The sequence below is a fragment of the Macaca thibetana genome, chromosome 7 (genome assembly GCF_024542745.1).
Source record: "Macaca thibetana thibetana isolate TM-01 chromosome 7, ASM2454274v1, whole genome shotgun sequence".
In the NCBI taxonomy this organism is placed as follows: Eukaryota; Metazoa; Chordata; class Mammalia; order Primates; family Cercopithecidae; genus Macaca; species Macaca thibetana.
The window spans coordinates 97,672,512-97,687,609 of record NC_065584.1 but is presented as its reverse complement, the minus strand read 5'-3'; the positions used below and the strand labels follow the sequence as shown (position 1 = coordinate 97,687,609).

The 15,098-nt window shown below is 38.3% G+C and overlaps 1 protein-coding gene across 4 annotated transcripts in view; it reads left to right on the top strand.

Annotated features, from left to right (window-relative positions):
* The window catches only part of CHD2 (chromodomain helicase DNA binding protein 2), a 131,444-nt gene that overhangs the window by 43,834 nt on the left and 72,512 nt on the right, over positions 1–15,098 (top strand). For 3 of the 4 annotated variants that reach the window (XM_050798026.1, XM_050798027.1, XM_050798024.1), the window contains 8 exons: positions 343–568; positions 1,882–1,982; positions 3,288–3,332; positions 3,501–3,679; positions 6,367–6,491; positions 11,110–11,326; positions 13,161–13,250; positions 14,196–14,386. In XM_050798026.1, the coding sequence (XP_050653983.1) occupies positions 343–568; positions 1,882–1,982; positions 3,288–3,332; positions 3,501–3,679; positions 6,367–6,491; positions 11,110–11,326; positions 13,161–13,250; positions 14,196–14,386 (1,174 nt within the window). Of the gene's footprint in view, positions 1–342; positions 569–1,881; positions 1,983–3,287; positions 3,333–3,500; positions 3,680–6,366; positions 6,650–11,109; positions 11,327–13,160; positions 13,251–14,195; positions 14,387–15,098 lie in introns of those variants that run through there. The other variant, XM_050798028.1, reaches the window with a different exon arrangement.

Below are 15,098 nucleotides of genomic sequence, written 5' to 3'. Positions count from 1 at the left end.
ATGTTCTATCCTTGGTCTTGGAGAGAGGGATTTGTTTTATGAGTTAGTAAGGGACCAAAACAAAAGGGTGTTACTGCTCTGTTTTTATTGTTTTTGGATAAGGGATTTCTTTGATTTCACCTGCAAAATTTGGAATATGTAAAAATTGGGTTTACATTTTTAAAATACTTGAAATTTGTGATTGAGTCCATCCTGTGCTGTTTGTGAGTTTGTACTTATTTCAGGTTGGACTATTTTGATGCTTCATCCAAAAAGGGAGTCTTTAGAGAATTGCTTTCTTGAGAAGCTTTTTAATATCTAGTGTAATATACTCTCTTTCAAGTGTACTTAATCCTTTTGCAGCCACTGGAGCTTCTACTACTGTATATGCGATTGAAGCTAATGGAGACCCTAGTGGTGACTTTGACACTGAAAAGGATGAAGGTGAAATCCAGTACCTCATCAAGTGGAAGGGTTGGTCTTACATCCACAGCACATGGGAGAGTGAAGAATCCTTACAGCAACAGAAAGTGAAGGGCCTAAAAAAGCTAGAGAACTTCAAGAAAAAAGAGGATGAAATCAAACAATGGTACATTTTCCATCATGGATTAAAGAAATATATTTGCAGCCTGAGGGAAGGGGAGGTTTTAAAATAATACATGGAGATCACAGCTATCTAGAATCTCAGATTTTGCTTTGATCATCTAAACATGGGGCCATTTACAATTCTATTTTATAAGATTGTGACCAGAAGATACTATATTTTTATATACGATTACCAAGTTTTTGGAGTTAACTAGCTTATGGAGCATTATTCACACATTCTTTAATTTTCACAATAAATGCATGAGATTTGTACTGTTATTACCCGTTTTATAGATGGGGAGAATATGGCACACAGCAGTTCTGTGGGTGGACTCAGGATTTGAATTCTGACACCCTGAATCCAGAGCTTATTCTCTTAAGCACCTTGTTATTTTCCTGTAGTTAGGCTGGGATGGCTTAGATGTAAAGAATATTCTGGAACTCTCTGGGTTATGATACAATTAAAACTAATTCTGGTTTTATACAATTTGCAGAAATGATGTGAAGGAGATGATTAAGTAACTAAAACTGTGACAGTCCTCGTGTGTTTAGTTTACTTACAGCCTTGAATGTCTGGGTGTTGTAAATGGGAAATATGTGGAGCTATACCACACACAAACCTAAACTGGGTAATAATGGTATCAAGTTCAGCCTGAAGATATACCTGTCTGTGTGGTGTGATCAGCCTATTTTTGTGTGTGGAATGTGGACAGTAATTCTGGTTTTATTGCTGTGCAAAATGTGCTACTTTAGTAAATTACATGTTTTTCCTTTGACTCAAAACTGAAAATATGTACTCCTTAGATGGTGAGGTAGGCTTGTAAAGCAGTTAGAAATTTGAAGTCCTCTGAAATACAATAATTCTAATGTTAAGTTGCTGCTGTTGTCATCTGAAAAGTTTTGATACTAAGAATAACTAGTTTTCCAAAAGTCGTGTTTAATCAATCCTAAAACCCATACATATATGAGAAAAGGCATAGTTTTATTTTCCTGATCTGTTTAGATGTGTGAATTTGTCACATGAATCTATCACATAAAATAGTTATTTTTAGGTCTCTTTTTAAACAGGACACATCAGAGAGGCAGGTAACTGGTATATCCTTCTATGAGTGTAAGGTTTTCAGTGTTTTCTAAAAGTGTGTGTGTTTTTTTTTTTTTGTAAAATCTCTGGCCTAATTACTAGTAAAGATTACTCAAGGGGCAGATGTGAGTAAAAAATAGGTTTTCTTTTCCACCTTTGACTTTTGCTTTGATGTATTGTGTGTGGATCCCCAAACTTTAGTTTACGTGTACTTTTTCTGTCTGTCTGCCATCCAGGTTAGGGAAAGTTTCTCCTGAAGATGTAGAATATTTCAATTGCCAACAGGAGCTGGCTTCAGAGTTGAATAAACAGTATCAGATAGTAGAAAGAGTAATAGGTAAGTACATGGTAACTCACTTCAGCCATGTTTGAACTCAAGGAATAATGGCTTTTGCTTTTGGGAGTAATGTAAATTTAAAAAATGCACTTTGGAGACTAGACAGGTCCTAGATTTATTTTAAAGGAAAAGCTAAGAAGATTGGCTGGTAAATTTGGATGTGGGGGATGAAAGAAGGAGGTGTTAAGTATCATGTCAAGATTTTCGGCCTAAACATGTAGAAGTATAGAGGTACCATTTACTGAAGTAGAAAAATGAAGGGAAGAGCTGATCATTGCAGTGAGAACCAAGACCTTAGTTTGATATTTGTAAGTTTGATTTACTTCTTAGTCATCTAATTGGAGAATATAATGAAGGCTGCAGCATATGTGAACCTGGAGCTTAGAACTCTTAGTCTGGGCTGGAGATTTAAATTTGGAAATTTATCAGTATTTAGGTAGTATTTAAAGGCTGAGATTGAACAGGATCATCAGAAATAGAGTACCACATGGTAAGAAGTAGTATGAGAGCATTTCAGCTTTTGGAAGTCAGAAAGAAGCTAGCAAAGGAGACTGAGAAAGAACAGTCAGTGAGACAGGAAGAGAGCTGAGAGAGAGTGGGTCCCTGGAAGCCAAGTGATTCACATAGCCAGGAGGGAGGAAATGCTGTCAGTCAAGGACGATTAGGACTGAGACTTGATCTGTGAATTTGGCACTGGTGAAATGCATCCATGGAGTGGTGAGGGTGTGGCTAGGGTAGGTTCCAGAGAAAATGAGAGGGGATAGCAAGTATAAACAACTCATTGGGGGAGTTTTCTTACAAAGAGGGACAGAGAAGTGGAGTGTCAGCCTGAGAGAGAGAGGAGAAAAATAATTTTTTTTCTTCTTCCTTTTTTTTTTTTTTTTTTTTTTTTTTTTTGAGATGGAGTCTCGCTCCGTTGCCCAGGCTGTAGTGCAGTAGCGTGATCTTGGCTCACTGCAACCTCTGCATCCTGGGTTCAAGTGATACTCCTGCCTCAGCCTCCTCAGTGGCTGGGATTATAGGCACTCCCCACCCCCACCACGCCTGGCTAATTTTTGTATTTTTAGTAGAAACAAGAGTTTCACCATGTTGGCCAGGCTGGTCTTGAACTCCTGGCCTCAAGCAATCTGCCTGCCTCGGCCTCCCAAAGTACTGGGATTACAGGCGTGAACCACTGTACCCGATCTTTTTTTTTTTTTAAGATGTGAGGTAGTAGAATCTATTTGCATTCTTATTCATAGAACCTAAACTGTTTCATTCTTCATTGTGTTTATAACTTTTCTGTCTTATTTTGTATTTGTTTAGCTGTAAAGACAAGTAAATCTACATTGGGTCAAACAGATTTTCCAGGTAAGCAAGAAATTTTATTTATAAATGTTCAACATTTCAGAACAGTGTATGTTTTGCAGATTATTTTCTTTTGCCATGTGATGTTTTGTTGATTATGCATAAAACAGAGTGTCATTTTTCACTTTTAATTGACAGTTGCTAATCTATAAATTTTTTTATATGAAATAGCTCACAGTCGGAAGCCGGCACCCTCAAATGAGCCTGAATATCTGTGTAAATGGATGGGACTGCCCTATTCAGAGTGTAGCTGGGAAGATGAAGCCCTCATTGGAAAGAAATTCCAGAACTGCATTGACAGCTTCCACAGTAGGAACAACTCAAAAACCATCCCAACAAGAGAATGCAAGGTATGGTGATGGTTGGCTTTTGTTTTTTCAGGGAGAAGATATACTGATACAGAGGATTGGTCACATATGTGCTGAGAAAATTTACAAAATGAAATGGTGATTGCCATTTTGAAGTGAAAGAAGGTGACTTAAATGTGACATTAAAGCAAAAGCAGAGAATGAATTATTTCATGGCTTCGTTGACTTCTTTAATCTTGCAATTTACATAGTTAGAAATAGAGATATTTTGGAGAGTACTTAAAAGGATTTAGACACTTTTATTTTATTATTTTATTTTATTTTGAGGCCGAGTTTTGTTCTGTCGCCCAGGCTGGAGGGCAGTGGCACTATCTCTGCTAACTGCAACCTCCGCCTCCTGGGTTCAAGTGATTCTCCTGCCTCAGCCTCCTGAGCAGCTGGGATACAGGCACGCACCACCACTTCCAGCTAATTTTTTGTATTTTTAGTAGAAATGGGGTTTCACCATGTTGGTCAGGCTGGTCTCGAACTCCTGACCTCAAATGATCTGCCCACCTCGGCCTCCCAAAGTGCTGGGATTACAGGCGTGAGCCACCATGCATTGGCTCACACCTATGGTTCCAGCTACTTGGGAGGCTGAGGTGGCAGGATCGCTTGAGCATAGGAGTTTGAGGTCAACCTGGGCAAGATTGTGATACCCTTTCTGAGAGCAGGAAGTGATATAATAGGCGAGTATCTTTGAATTCTAAGTTAGAAGTTAAATATATAGGCTTATTTGCTAGATTGACTGTATAAATCCTTTCCTTGGAATTTATTCCATCAGGAAAGTGATGTGCTTGGGTCCTCAGTAATAAAATATCAGACAAGTGGTATGTCTCTAGAAGTTGACATTCATGTTAATGGCACTAGAATTCTATCTGTGAAAACCAGTATTTAATTGCTGGTCAAAGAGTGTGATAGGGAAAATGTGATCAGAGAAGCACCGATGTAGAAGTCTCTGAGCTCCAGTGTTCATTGAATGGGTTTTAAGAGGAAGTTGTGGTTCTCGAGCTGCCTCTGGCCCTTGTATAATGGATTGGTGCTGCTGGCTGGACAGACAAGAGGGGGGCCCAGGGTATTGCCCTCCCATGGAAGGTATCAAGAAAAAGATTCTTGTAGTGGTAGTTCAGTAGGAGACTGCTAGACTCCAGGGGTGAGGAGAAGAGGAATGATGTTGACAAGTACATCAAGGTCAAACTGTGTATCTTGGCTACCTCGAAGGGTATTTTGACTTTATCTTCTAGGTATTGGTACTACTGAGTACAGTGGCAGTATGAAAACAGTATTTTATTTAGAAAGCTTCATCTAATAGCAGTATATAGGAGACTCTGGAGTAAGTAATTATTAAAGCCAGAAGGTCCAGCCAGTAAGATGTCATCGAAGTCTATGAATGAAGAAGTAGTGTGAGGACAAGGGAAGTAACAGTGGCATGGAAGGAGTGGATGGGAGAACAATTATGGGGTAGGTTTGGTAGGAATGGATGGATGGCTGGATTTTGGAGAGTAAGCAGTCAGATTCCATTCACTGCCAGCGGCCCTCATAGGAGAGCTGAATATATCAGTAACCTTATCAAATACTCTTAATAGGATGATACTTCTCATAATGTACCCTATAGAGCACTAATCTTCAGAGAAATGTCCCCTGAAAAAAGACTTCTGGCCATGTAACTTTGGGATACATCCCTGAATAAATTTCTCCTGTAAATTCACACTATGGACACACATTTTAGACTTTGAAAAGTCATGAGTAAAGAAATTTGTTTAACTTTTTCATCGGTTGTTTCCTAAACTGATTTGGCCACAGAATCCACATTTTTATGCAAACCATAGAGGCTGACCTCACTAGAATGCTACCCTTCAAGCCTCTGGGGCTGAAAACCTTCTCTTCAGAACCTTGTTGTTTCTGAAGGGAAAACCAAATTCACACAATTTAAAGGGTTTAAGGTAGATAGGCTGCATTTCTGAATTTACAAATCCCGTTATGGTGAAGATCAACTGCGTTTAGCATATGACAGCTGGAGGCAATGTTTTGTACTTTTTAGAATAAGATAACATGAAGATAATTGTTTCTGAAAATAGGAGACTCTCACTGCCATATAATAGAGAAGACATAAAGTGCTATTTAATGATGTTCATAGACTTATTTCTGGAAAGGGACAAGTTAACTAAAAATATTTTATTTGAGGATGAACCAACTCTGGCTTATGGAATATAAACCATAAGAAAGGGGTGATGGAGTGAGCTGGTGATTCACACATGAAATTTACATTTTTGGCCAGGTACAGTGGCTCACGCCTGTAATCCCAGCACACTGGGAGGCCGAGGCCGGCGGATCATGAGGTCAGGAGATTGAGACCATCCTGGCTAACACGGTGAAACCCTGTCTCTACAAAAAATACAAAAATTAGCTGGGCATGGTGGCAGGCACCTGTAGTCCCAGCTACTCGGGAGGCTGAGGCAGGAGAATGGTGTGAACCTGGGAGGCAGAGCTTGCAGTTAGCTGAGAATGCGCTGCTGCACTCCAGCCTGGGTGACAGAGCTAGACTCCATCTCAAAAAAAAAAAAAAAAAAAAAAAAAAAAAAGAAATTTAGGTTTTTATGCTTTGATGCCGAATACGTGAATTGTGACTAGCATTTTAACATAGTACCAGTAAGAAAATTTTCTTTCAGACTTGGGCTTTTGTTTTTCAGGCCCTGAAGCAGAGACCACGATTTGTAGCTTTAAAGAAACAACCTGCATATTTAGGAGGGGAGAATCTGGAACTTCGAGATTATCAGCTAGAAGGTCTCAACTGGCTTGCTCATTCCTGGTGCAAGTAGGTAGAAAAATATGAGTGCAGTTTTCCTTACTGTTTCTGTCTTCTTTATTGTTAGATGTCAAGAATTCTTTCTTTCTTTTTTCACACCCTTGTTATATCTCAACCAAGAAATCTTTACACTGCATATTACAGAAATAAAATATGATTGAGAGAAATCCTTCCTGGAAATTTTTATGTATGTATAATACCATTTTATTCTGATATAAAGAATACTTTGTTATTTCATTATTTGGTGGGTAATTTGTCATAGCCAGAAACCTCTATTATCATGTTACTCATGAGTGTAAATAGCAAGTTAAGTCACCCAAATCTTTAATGTGGGAGGAGTTACTCAGGAGGAATAAGAAAATGTCTTTTTCACATGTATTTTCTTTCTAGGCCAGGCACACTTTTAAGTTAATTTCCTACAGTAGTGCTGTAGAGAATGTGATTCCCCTCTCTTCACCCCACTCCCTACCTGTATAGACCATAGGATTATCCTGTTCAGAGGAAGATTGAACCTGTGAAAGTATCCTTTTTATAATGATACCACATTAATCTTGGGGGGGGGGGCAAAAAAAAAAAAAGATGAGACAATGATAGTACTGGAGGTTTAAAGGTACATTTGGGAAGTACTTACAAATTTTCTTCACCAATTTCAAGTAGTTCCTGATTACTAAGTGCTAGGTGTTAGAAACAAATGCTTGTTCCTCAGTGCTGAAAAGAAGAACTAGTGCTCAAGGAATTTTCTCAGCAAGGTGATTTTACTTTCTGCAGAAAGGGTGCTTTTCAGAAGCCTAATTGTCATGAGAGCACACTGAACAAAGAAAAGCAGAGGTTTTTATCCCTGACGCATTGGGTCCTTACTGTTGTGTCCTGTCTCCATTGGCTGGAGCTGGACCGCACAATCTAGACGGAGTACGATTGGCCAAAAACTTAAAACTTTCCTAAATAGGTAAATGCGCAGTGGAAAACAAAGGAAAGGGGTTGTTTACGGGGAACTAGGAGAATAATAACATTTCCAAATAAGAAAGAGGCGTAGACTGTAAGCCAGGAAATGTCTGGGCGTGTTAGGACATTTCTGAGCAGGTTATAGTCCAGAAAAGATAACCCGTTTTAAAGTACAAGGACATAGAATGTACTTACTCCCTTACTATGTTTAACAGCCACACAGGGCTTAACAAAGGAAGAGTTATTAGCAAAAAGCAGGGAAGCTTGAAGGAAGTTAATTTTTAAAAGAAACTATTATTTCTAACACTTATTATTTATTCTTTAACAAAAGGGGAAACTTTGAAGAGGAACTTTTTACTTTTCACATAGGGATCCGTTAGTCCTTGAGAATTTAACAGTGAACCAATATAGATGTATTTTGTTGTCCTTACAGAACATGCAGTGTAAGAAGTACCTTTAATGCCTACCCACACACTTCTTTCTCGAAGTGCTCAATTAAGTGCAAGCTCTTAATGTCTTTAGTATTTTATAGTAAAGTAAAAAATCCTTATTTAGAATTAAAAGTACAGGCCTGGGCAACATGGCAAAACCCCATCTTTACCAAAAAATACAAAAATTAGCTGGACATGGTGGCACACTTACGTAGTCTCAGCTACTGGGGGGCTGAGGTGGGAGGATTGCTGGAGCCCAGGAAGCCAAGGTTGCAGGGAGCCATTTTCTTTCTTTTTTTTTTTTTTTGAGACGGTGTCTCGCTCTGTCGCCCAGGCTGGAGTGCAGTGGCATGATCTTGGCTCACTGCAAGCTCCACCTCCCAGGTTCATGCCTTTCTCCTGCCTCAGCCTCCTGAATAGCTGGTACTATAGGTGCCCACCACCACACCTGGCTAATTTTTTGTATTTTTAGTAGAAACGGGGTTTCATCGTGTTAGCCAGGATGATCTTGATCTCCTGACCTCGTGATCTGCCCGCCTCAGCCTCCCAAAGTGCTGGGAATACAGGCGTGAGCCACCGCGCCCAACCTCAGTGAGCCATTTTCTCACCATTGCACTCCAGCCTGGGGTGACAGAGTGAGACTTTACCTTAGGAAAAAAAAAAAAGGGACAGCTTAAAAAATATTTTTTCCCCTCAATGCTGAAAGGAAGGTTTCTAGTTATAGAGATGCATTTACAGTGACTTTTTCCAAAGTGAACCATCTCCTACTTTTTATCTGATAAAATCTAATACAATATTTAATACTCAGTTATGAAAATTAGGTGTCTTGAGAAGATTGTTTGAGAATGTGGGTTTGATATAATGATTCTGAATTGCTTAAAAATGGTTTTTCCTTTTAGAGGATAATGGGACCTAATTCATCTAAATGACAGTTATAAAGTTAGATGAACTTTAAGGAATTTTCCTTAAAATAATCCTCATTTTATATTTGAGGGCTCTTAGGAGCAAAGGTGCCATGTACCCATCCAGAGTTGCATGGTGTTTTGTGTACAGTCCTTGGCCAGCATTGTTTTAATTTTTTATTTTTTATTTTTTTTGAGACTGAGTTTTGCTCTGTTGCCCAGGCTGGAGCGCAGTGGCATGATCTTGGCTCACTGCAACCTCCGCTTCGCAGGTCCAAGCAATTCTCCTGCCTCAGGCTCTTGAGTAGCTGGGATTACAGGCACGCAACACCATGCCTGGCTAATTTTTGTATTTTTAGTAGAGATGGGGTTTCACCATGTTGGCCAAGCTGGTCTTGAACTCCTGATCTCATGTGATCTGCCCGCCTTAGCCTCCCAAAGTGCTGGGATTACAGCTGTGAGCGACTGTGCCTGGCCAGCATTTTTTTACTTTAAACCAAAGGAATAAAAATCAATTGAAAAGGGCCCAAGCACCTGTTAAGCCCTGGTCACAGGAATGTTACATTACATAATGTGCTATTTTGGTCTGATTCCAGAAAAACAGGTGAATCAGTTCAAACCTACTTTAGTATGTGTGTGTAGACAATGGCATTTTCTAGGGGCAGGAAATATTGGAGAAACTTAACTGTGCTTCCTCCTCAATAATATTGAAAAGGTGAAAGAAATGAGAAGGAAGTTACTCAAAGGAATATACTACATCTAAACTGTATAGAAAATTAGGTGTACCTGAGATGTATAGGGGTATGGCTTCATCATTCTCCCTTACTCAAGTGTGATCTTCCTTGTTTCTGTATTTTACCCTTTAGCTATTTTGTAGAACACAGAAGGTATTTTTAGAAATTGCCTCTTTTTGGTGAATTAAACGTCTTGTTTTTTGAATCAGTTAGGTTGCCTTTAACCTGTAAATTACTTTTAGTTCTTTCTGATTTGCTGATTAAATGTGTATTATATATACAGCAAACTTTCAGTGTTCTTATTTTCAAGAACCTTTCAATAATGTTTTCAATCTGATGTCTTACATGTAATCCTAATTTCCTGCCAAATGACTATGTTCTGTTTCCCAAATATATTTTCTTAACTCTGGCTGTTTCTTCAATTTTAAAATTTTTTTCTTAGATATTCTTTTTCGATTAATACCCTGTTGAAATCTAGCCCATTTTGTAGAGTAGTGTTTCTCAAACTGTGGTTTAATGTAATGGTCCCCAACCTTTTTGGCACTAGGGACCGGTTTCATGGAAGACAATTTTTCCACAGACTGAGGAGGAGGGAGGGGGATGGTTTCGGGATGATGCAAGCACATTACATTTATTGTGCACTTTATTTCTATTATTATTACATTATACTATATAATGTAGAATCAGTGGGAGCCCTGAGTTTGTTTTCCTGCAACTGGACAGTCCCATCTGGGGGTGATGGGAGACAGTGACAGATCACCAGGCATTAGATTCTCATAAGGAGTGTGCAACGTAGATCCCTCACATGTGTAGTTCATAGTGGGGTTCATGCTTCTATGAGCTTCTAATGCCATTGCTGATCTGACAGGAGGCGGAGCTCAGGCACTAATGCCAGCAATGGGGAGCGGCTGTAAATACAGATGAAGCTTCCCTCGCTCACCCGCTGCTCACCTGCTGCTGTGCAGCCAGGTTCCTGAGTGGGGTGTCCCTGGTCTAAGGAATACCTGAGTCAGAATCTCCAAAGGTGTTTGTCAGCCCTTTTCCATATAGTCTTATTTAGTAGATCTAGGGTAGGGTCCACAAATACGATCTGTAGCCTACCCCTGCTTTAGGCTAAAGTGTATTTAAAACAAGAGCCATACACCTATACATGGAGGTCTAGGAAATAGTGTATGTGGCATTAAACAACCCAGTGGTATGCAGTGGAATGGGGTAGGCCGGCCATAGGATTCACGAGCAGTGCTGATAGCTTTCTCTATTGATGGAGTCTAAGGTTACATGCTTGTCTTCACTTTTTACAAAGCTTGTCTTCTCTGTGATAAAAGATAGCCTATGGAAGGTGATGTGAAAAGCCTAAAGGTAAAGAGTCTGACGAGGCTCTCATAGTAATCCAAGTCTAGATAGGTCACTTGTTATTCTGCTATTTTTGGTTTCTACTTTCTTCCTTATGTCGAAAGCTGAAGTAATTGCAGATGAGAGGAAATACAGTTGAGGCTTATGAATGACACCTTGCTCAACTGTTATTGTGAAGCATTGGTGTCATTGCTATTTATGGACATTCTGTGTTTTGGTGAACTAATGATTTTTTTGTTTTTATTTATTTATTTTTTTTCTGCAGAAATAACAGTGTAATCCTTGCTGATGAAATGGGCCTAGGAAAGACCATCCAGACCATATCATTCCTCTCCTACCTGTTCCACCAACACCAGCTGTATGGCCCCTTTCTTATAGTCGTCCCTTTATCCACCCTCACCTCATGGCAGAGAGAGTTTGAAATCTGGGCACCAGAGATTAACGTAGTGGTTTACATAGGTGACCTGATGAGCAGAAATACGGTGTGTAAACAAAAAGAGCTGGGATAGAATTTGTGTTATAAATGTAATTTGAAAATTGACTTGAAGCCTTTAGTAGATCATTAGTAAAGTTTTTGGTTATTATTCTGATACTGTGCTATGTTCTCAATATTAGGAGGTGTATCTATCACAAAAGTGCAACTCAGATGTTCTTTAACAAATATGCTTACTATTTAAAAAGCAACAGGAGTTTGTGAGTGGGAATCTCTTTTAGCTGGGTTGCAATATTTTTCTTCTCTCTGCCCTTTTTACTTGCTTTATATGAGATAATATGGAGTTAATACTTTGTGTAATATTAATATTATTTTTGCTATCTCAATAGACATTTACTGAAAATAAACATTCTTCGAATTTGTTTCTTAATTTCGTAAAACAGTGAGGTTGCATAACTTACAAAAAAGGAGTAAAAGTAAAGGAAAATAAGCTATTTTAGGGCTCTAGAAATAAAAATTATTTTAATCGGTTACCAAACTTTATTTGGGCATCATGAATTTAGAACACAGTGACTTAAGTTTATCTTTGTTTAGCAGATCTTTTCTTTATAGTAACTTTTTTTTAAAGCACCTGCTGTGTGCTAGATGTTGCGCTGGGTGCCTTATGTATAATACCTGTAATCTTCATGATAGTCTTCAAAGTTGATGGCATTCTTTCCTACTACTGATGAAGAATTGACTCAGAGAATCTTAACACGTGCCCTAGCAAGCAAGAATGTGGCAGAGCTGGGATTAGGACACAGGTGTATCTATCTAGTCCAGAGCTTTCCTCTTTCATCAGTGTCTATAAACTATTTCTGGAAAATTGCTTGTAATAAGAACAAGCCATCAGCAAGGTTTAAACATTTGAGTTGCATGTTGTAATCGTATATTTTCATGCAAATTCAAATTTATTTTTAGTGAATAGTTTCATTAAAATTGTGTAACTTAAATGCTGGCTGATTTCATTGGCCTAATTTTGAGTTTCTAAGAATATAGTTTTAGCTTGTTAAATCATTTGTTAACCATTAAAGAAGAAAAAAGAGAAATTCATAGGTTTACAAAATAGCTTAAAGCACTACATTCCAAAAATGATTGCAAACAAAGGAAATGAACTGTAAAAAATTGTAGTCACAGAAGTTTTTGCTATCTCCAGTTCTCCTTCTCTTTGTTCTTTTTAACCCCACTCGGTGGTGATCACCTGCAGGCACTTACTGTCTTGTTCTCCGGTTCCTAACTTGACAGCCAGACTGCAAGAGCTTTGTCATGAGTCTTCGTGCTTGCTAAGTGTCCAATTATACTTCAGTGTGAATGTGCTCATCTTTGTGTTCTTTTACATTGACGTTATTATACGTATTGCATTATATTTTGGTCTTATAAGCCTCCCTTTTTCTTGGACACATCTCTTTGGTCTATGGTTGATGAAATTCCAAAGGTTGGAATTTGTTTTACTTGTTAATATATGTATTTTCTTATTCAAAAAGTAAATAAATTGCATTTTTAAAAGAAATTTCTAAGGATATGGGAGATCCCTTGTTGAGTTCAAATCACCAGGGTTTAGTAGCTGATGAGGTGCATTTTCTTCATTAGATGTGTTTCTGGGGGCCAGTTTCTTCTGATTCTGGCAATAAAGCTTTTGCTGTTCAGTGGTCAGTGTTTGAATTCTAACTCTTCTGCTTTATAGTTTGGTTGCTTAGGTCATTTTAGAGTGTATGAGATATTCATTAAATTCTATTCCGATTTATTTTTTATTTGGCATGTTTCTGTTACATCGATCACAACACTTATGTGATATAGAAAGGTAGAAGCAGAAATTATGTCTTAATTATGTTTTTTTCTTATAGATACGGGAATATGAATGGATTCATTCCCAAACCAAAAGATTGAAGTTCAACGCACTTATAACAACATATGAGATCCTCTTAAAAGATAAGGTGTGTAATTAATATCTACGAGGCTAAATCTTTTCCACTGTGACTTGTCCAGATGTTAGGGTCTGTTACTTTTCTGTGGAGCATGTTAAAAATAAATAAACACATGAAAGTTAAAAATAAAAAACAGTGGGTAGGGTCTGTACCTCCTACTTGCCATGTTACTTTTCTCTTATTTCAAAAAGTAAGCAAATGAACAACCACAAAAATTACTCAAAGGATATTAAGGTTATAAATAGAAAACAGAACCCTATAAATGAGGGGACCTTAGGTCACCAAGTCCAATTGAATTAAACAGAATGAAAGGGTATTGAGGTCAATAAATTACCTGAGATTATTGTCAGTCATTGGATGCCACCTCAGGTATTTGCCTTGAATGTCATCTTAGGCATTTCCTATTGTATCATTGTTAAGGCATTTCTCCAGAAAAGATGACGTGAATGGTCTTTGTGAGGAGGACAGAAATAAGAAGCTCTTTAAATATCGCCTTTCTGCTAAGAAATATATGTGGTAGGTAGATCCCATTGGTATTAAGTGCAAACAAGTTCAGTTTGGTGGCTCTTGGTGTTTGTGTGCTTCAGGGTTGGGGTGGGGAATAGGCAGGAGAAGGACCGTAATTAAGGGGAGAATACAGAATCATGTGGTTTTTGTTTTTGTTTAATTTTTGCCCAGCATAGCAGTTTTTGTGTTCTTGCTGTGGGGCATGCAGTAATAGCTGGTATAAGAGGCCCACCTATACCTTTTAGATGATGATACTCTCGTTTGAATAGTTACCAATCTGGCAACTAACAGAATAAACAGAAGAGTCCTAATATATATTGTCAGTGAAGAATAAATGTGTCTATTTATACCTTTGTAATGGTATTTATACAGAGATAATTAACACTTGAAAGCACTTTTGGGTTCCCTTCTGACCTGGTGGCTCGTTCTGTTTTGTTTTTACTTTAGACTGTGCTGGGCAGTATTAACTGGGCCTTTCTGGGAGTGGATGAAGCCCATCGGTTGAAGAATGATGACTCTTTATTGTATAAAACTCTGATTGATTTCAAGTCCAACCATAGGCTCCTGATTACGGGGACCCCTCTTCAGAATTCCCTCAAAGAGCTCTGGTCCTTGCTGCACTTTATTATGCCGGAGAAGTAAGCTCCTTCCTGTGTATTTCAAAAGATGCTAGAATGTCTGAAATGCCAATGCTTTTTAACTTTCTTAGTAGACCTTAGGGAAAACAGATGGCATGGTTTGGGGAAAGCAAAGCATCAAATGGAGGCAGGGATGGCAGGAGTAAAATGTTTCATAATCAGTGAAAGAAGGCACAGAAATTAGCCTGTTAAGGAGGAAAGCAGTATTGTCTGCCGAAAGACTGAATTAGTTAATGCAGTTGGGAAATAACTGTTAAATAGATGACATCAGACCTTTTCACTGTTGGTATTAGATAATCAATATAAGTAAAATGAAATATACAAGGTACACAAGCACTGAAAAGTAGGTTACACTCAAATGTCTGATAGCCGAAACATCAACTTTACATCTTATTTACATATTATTAAAGAACTGTGGAATGTCTTTATTGAAAAGATTTTTATGGGAGAGATGATGTATACATCTCATAAAACTTAAAATTATCCAGTGGTATTCAGTGATACTTAGAATAACATCTATATTCGTTAATTTGGAGGACCCCACTCAGTCTGGCCCCTTGACAATAATCTGATTCCTCTCATCCACTTTCTCCATCACTCATTATGCTTCAGCCATTCTGGCCATCTTTCTCTCCCTTAAACATGCCAAGCCATTAGTATTCCTTCTTGACTGGAATGCTGTTTCTTCTTATCTTCACATGGCCAGCCACCT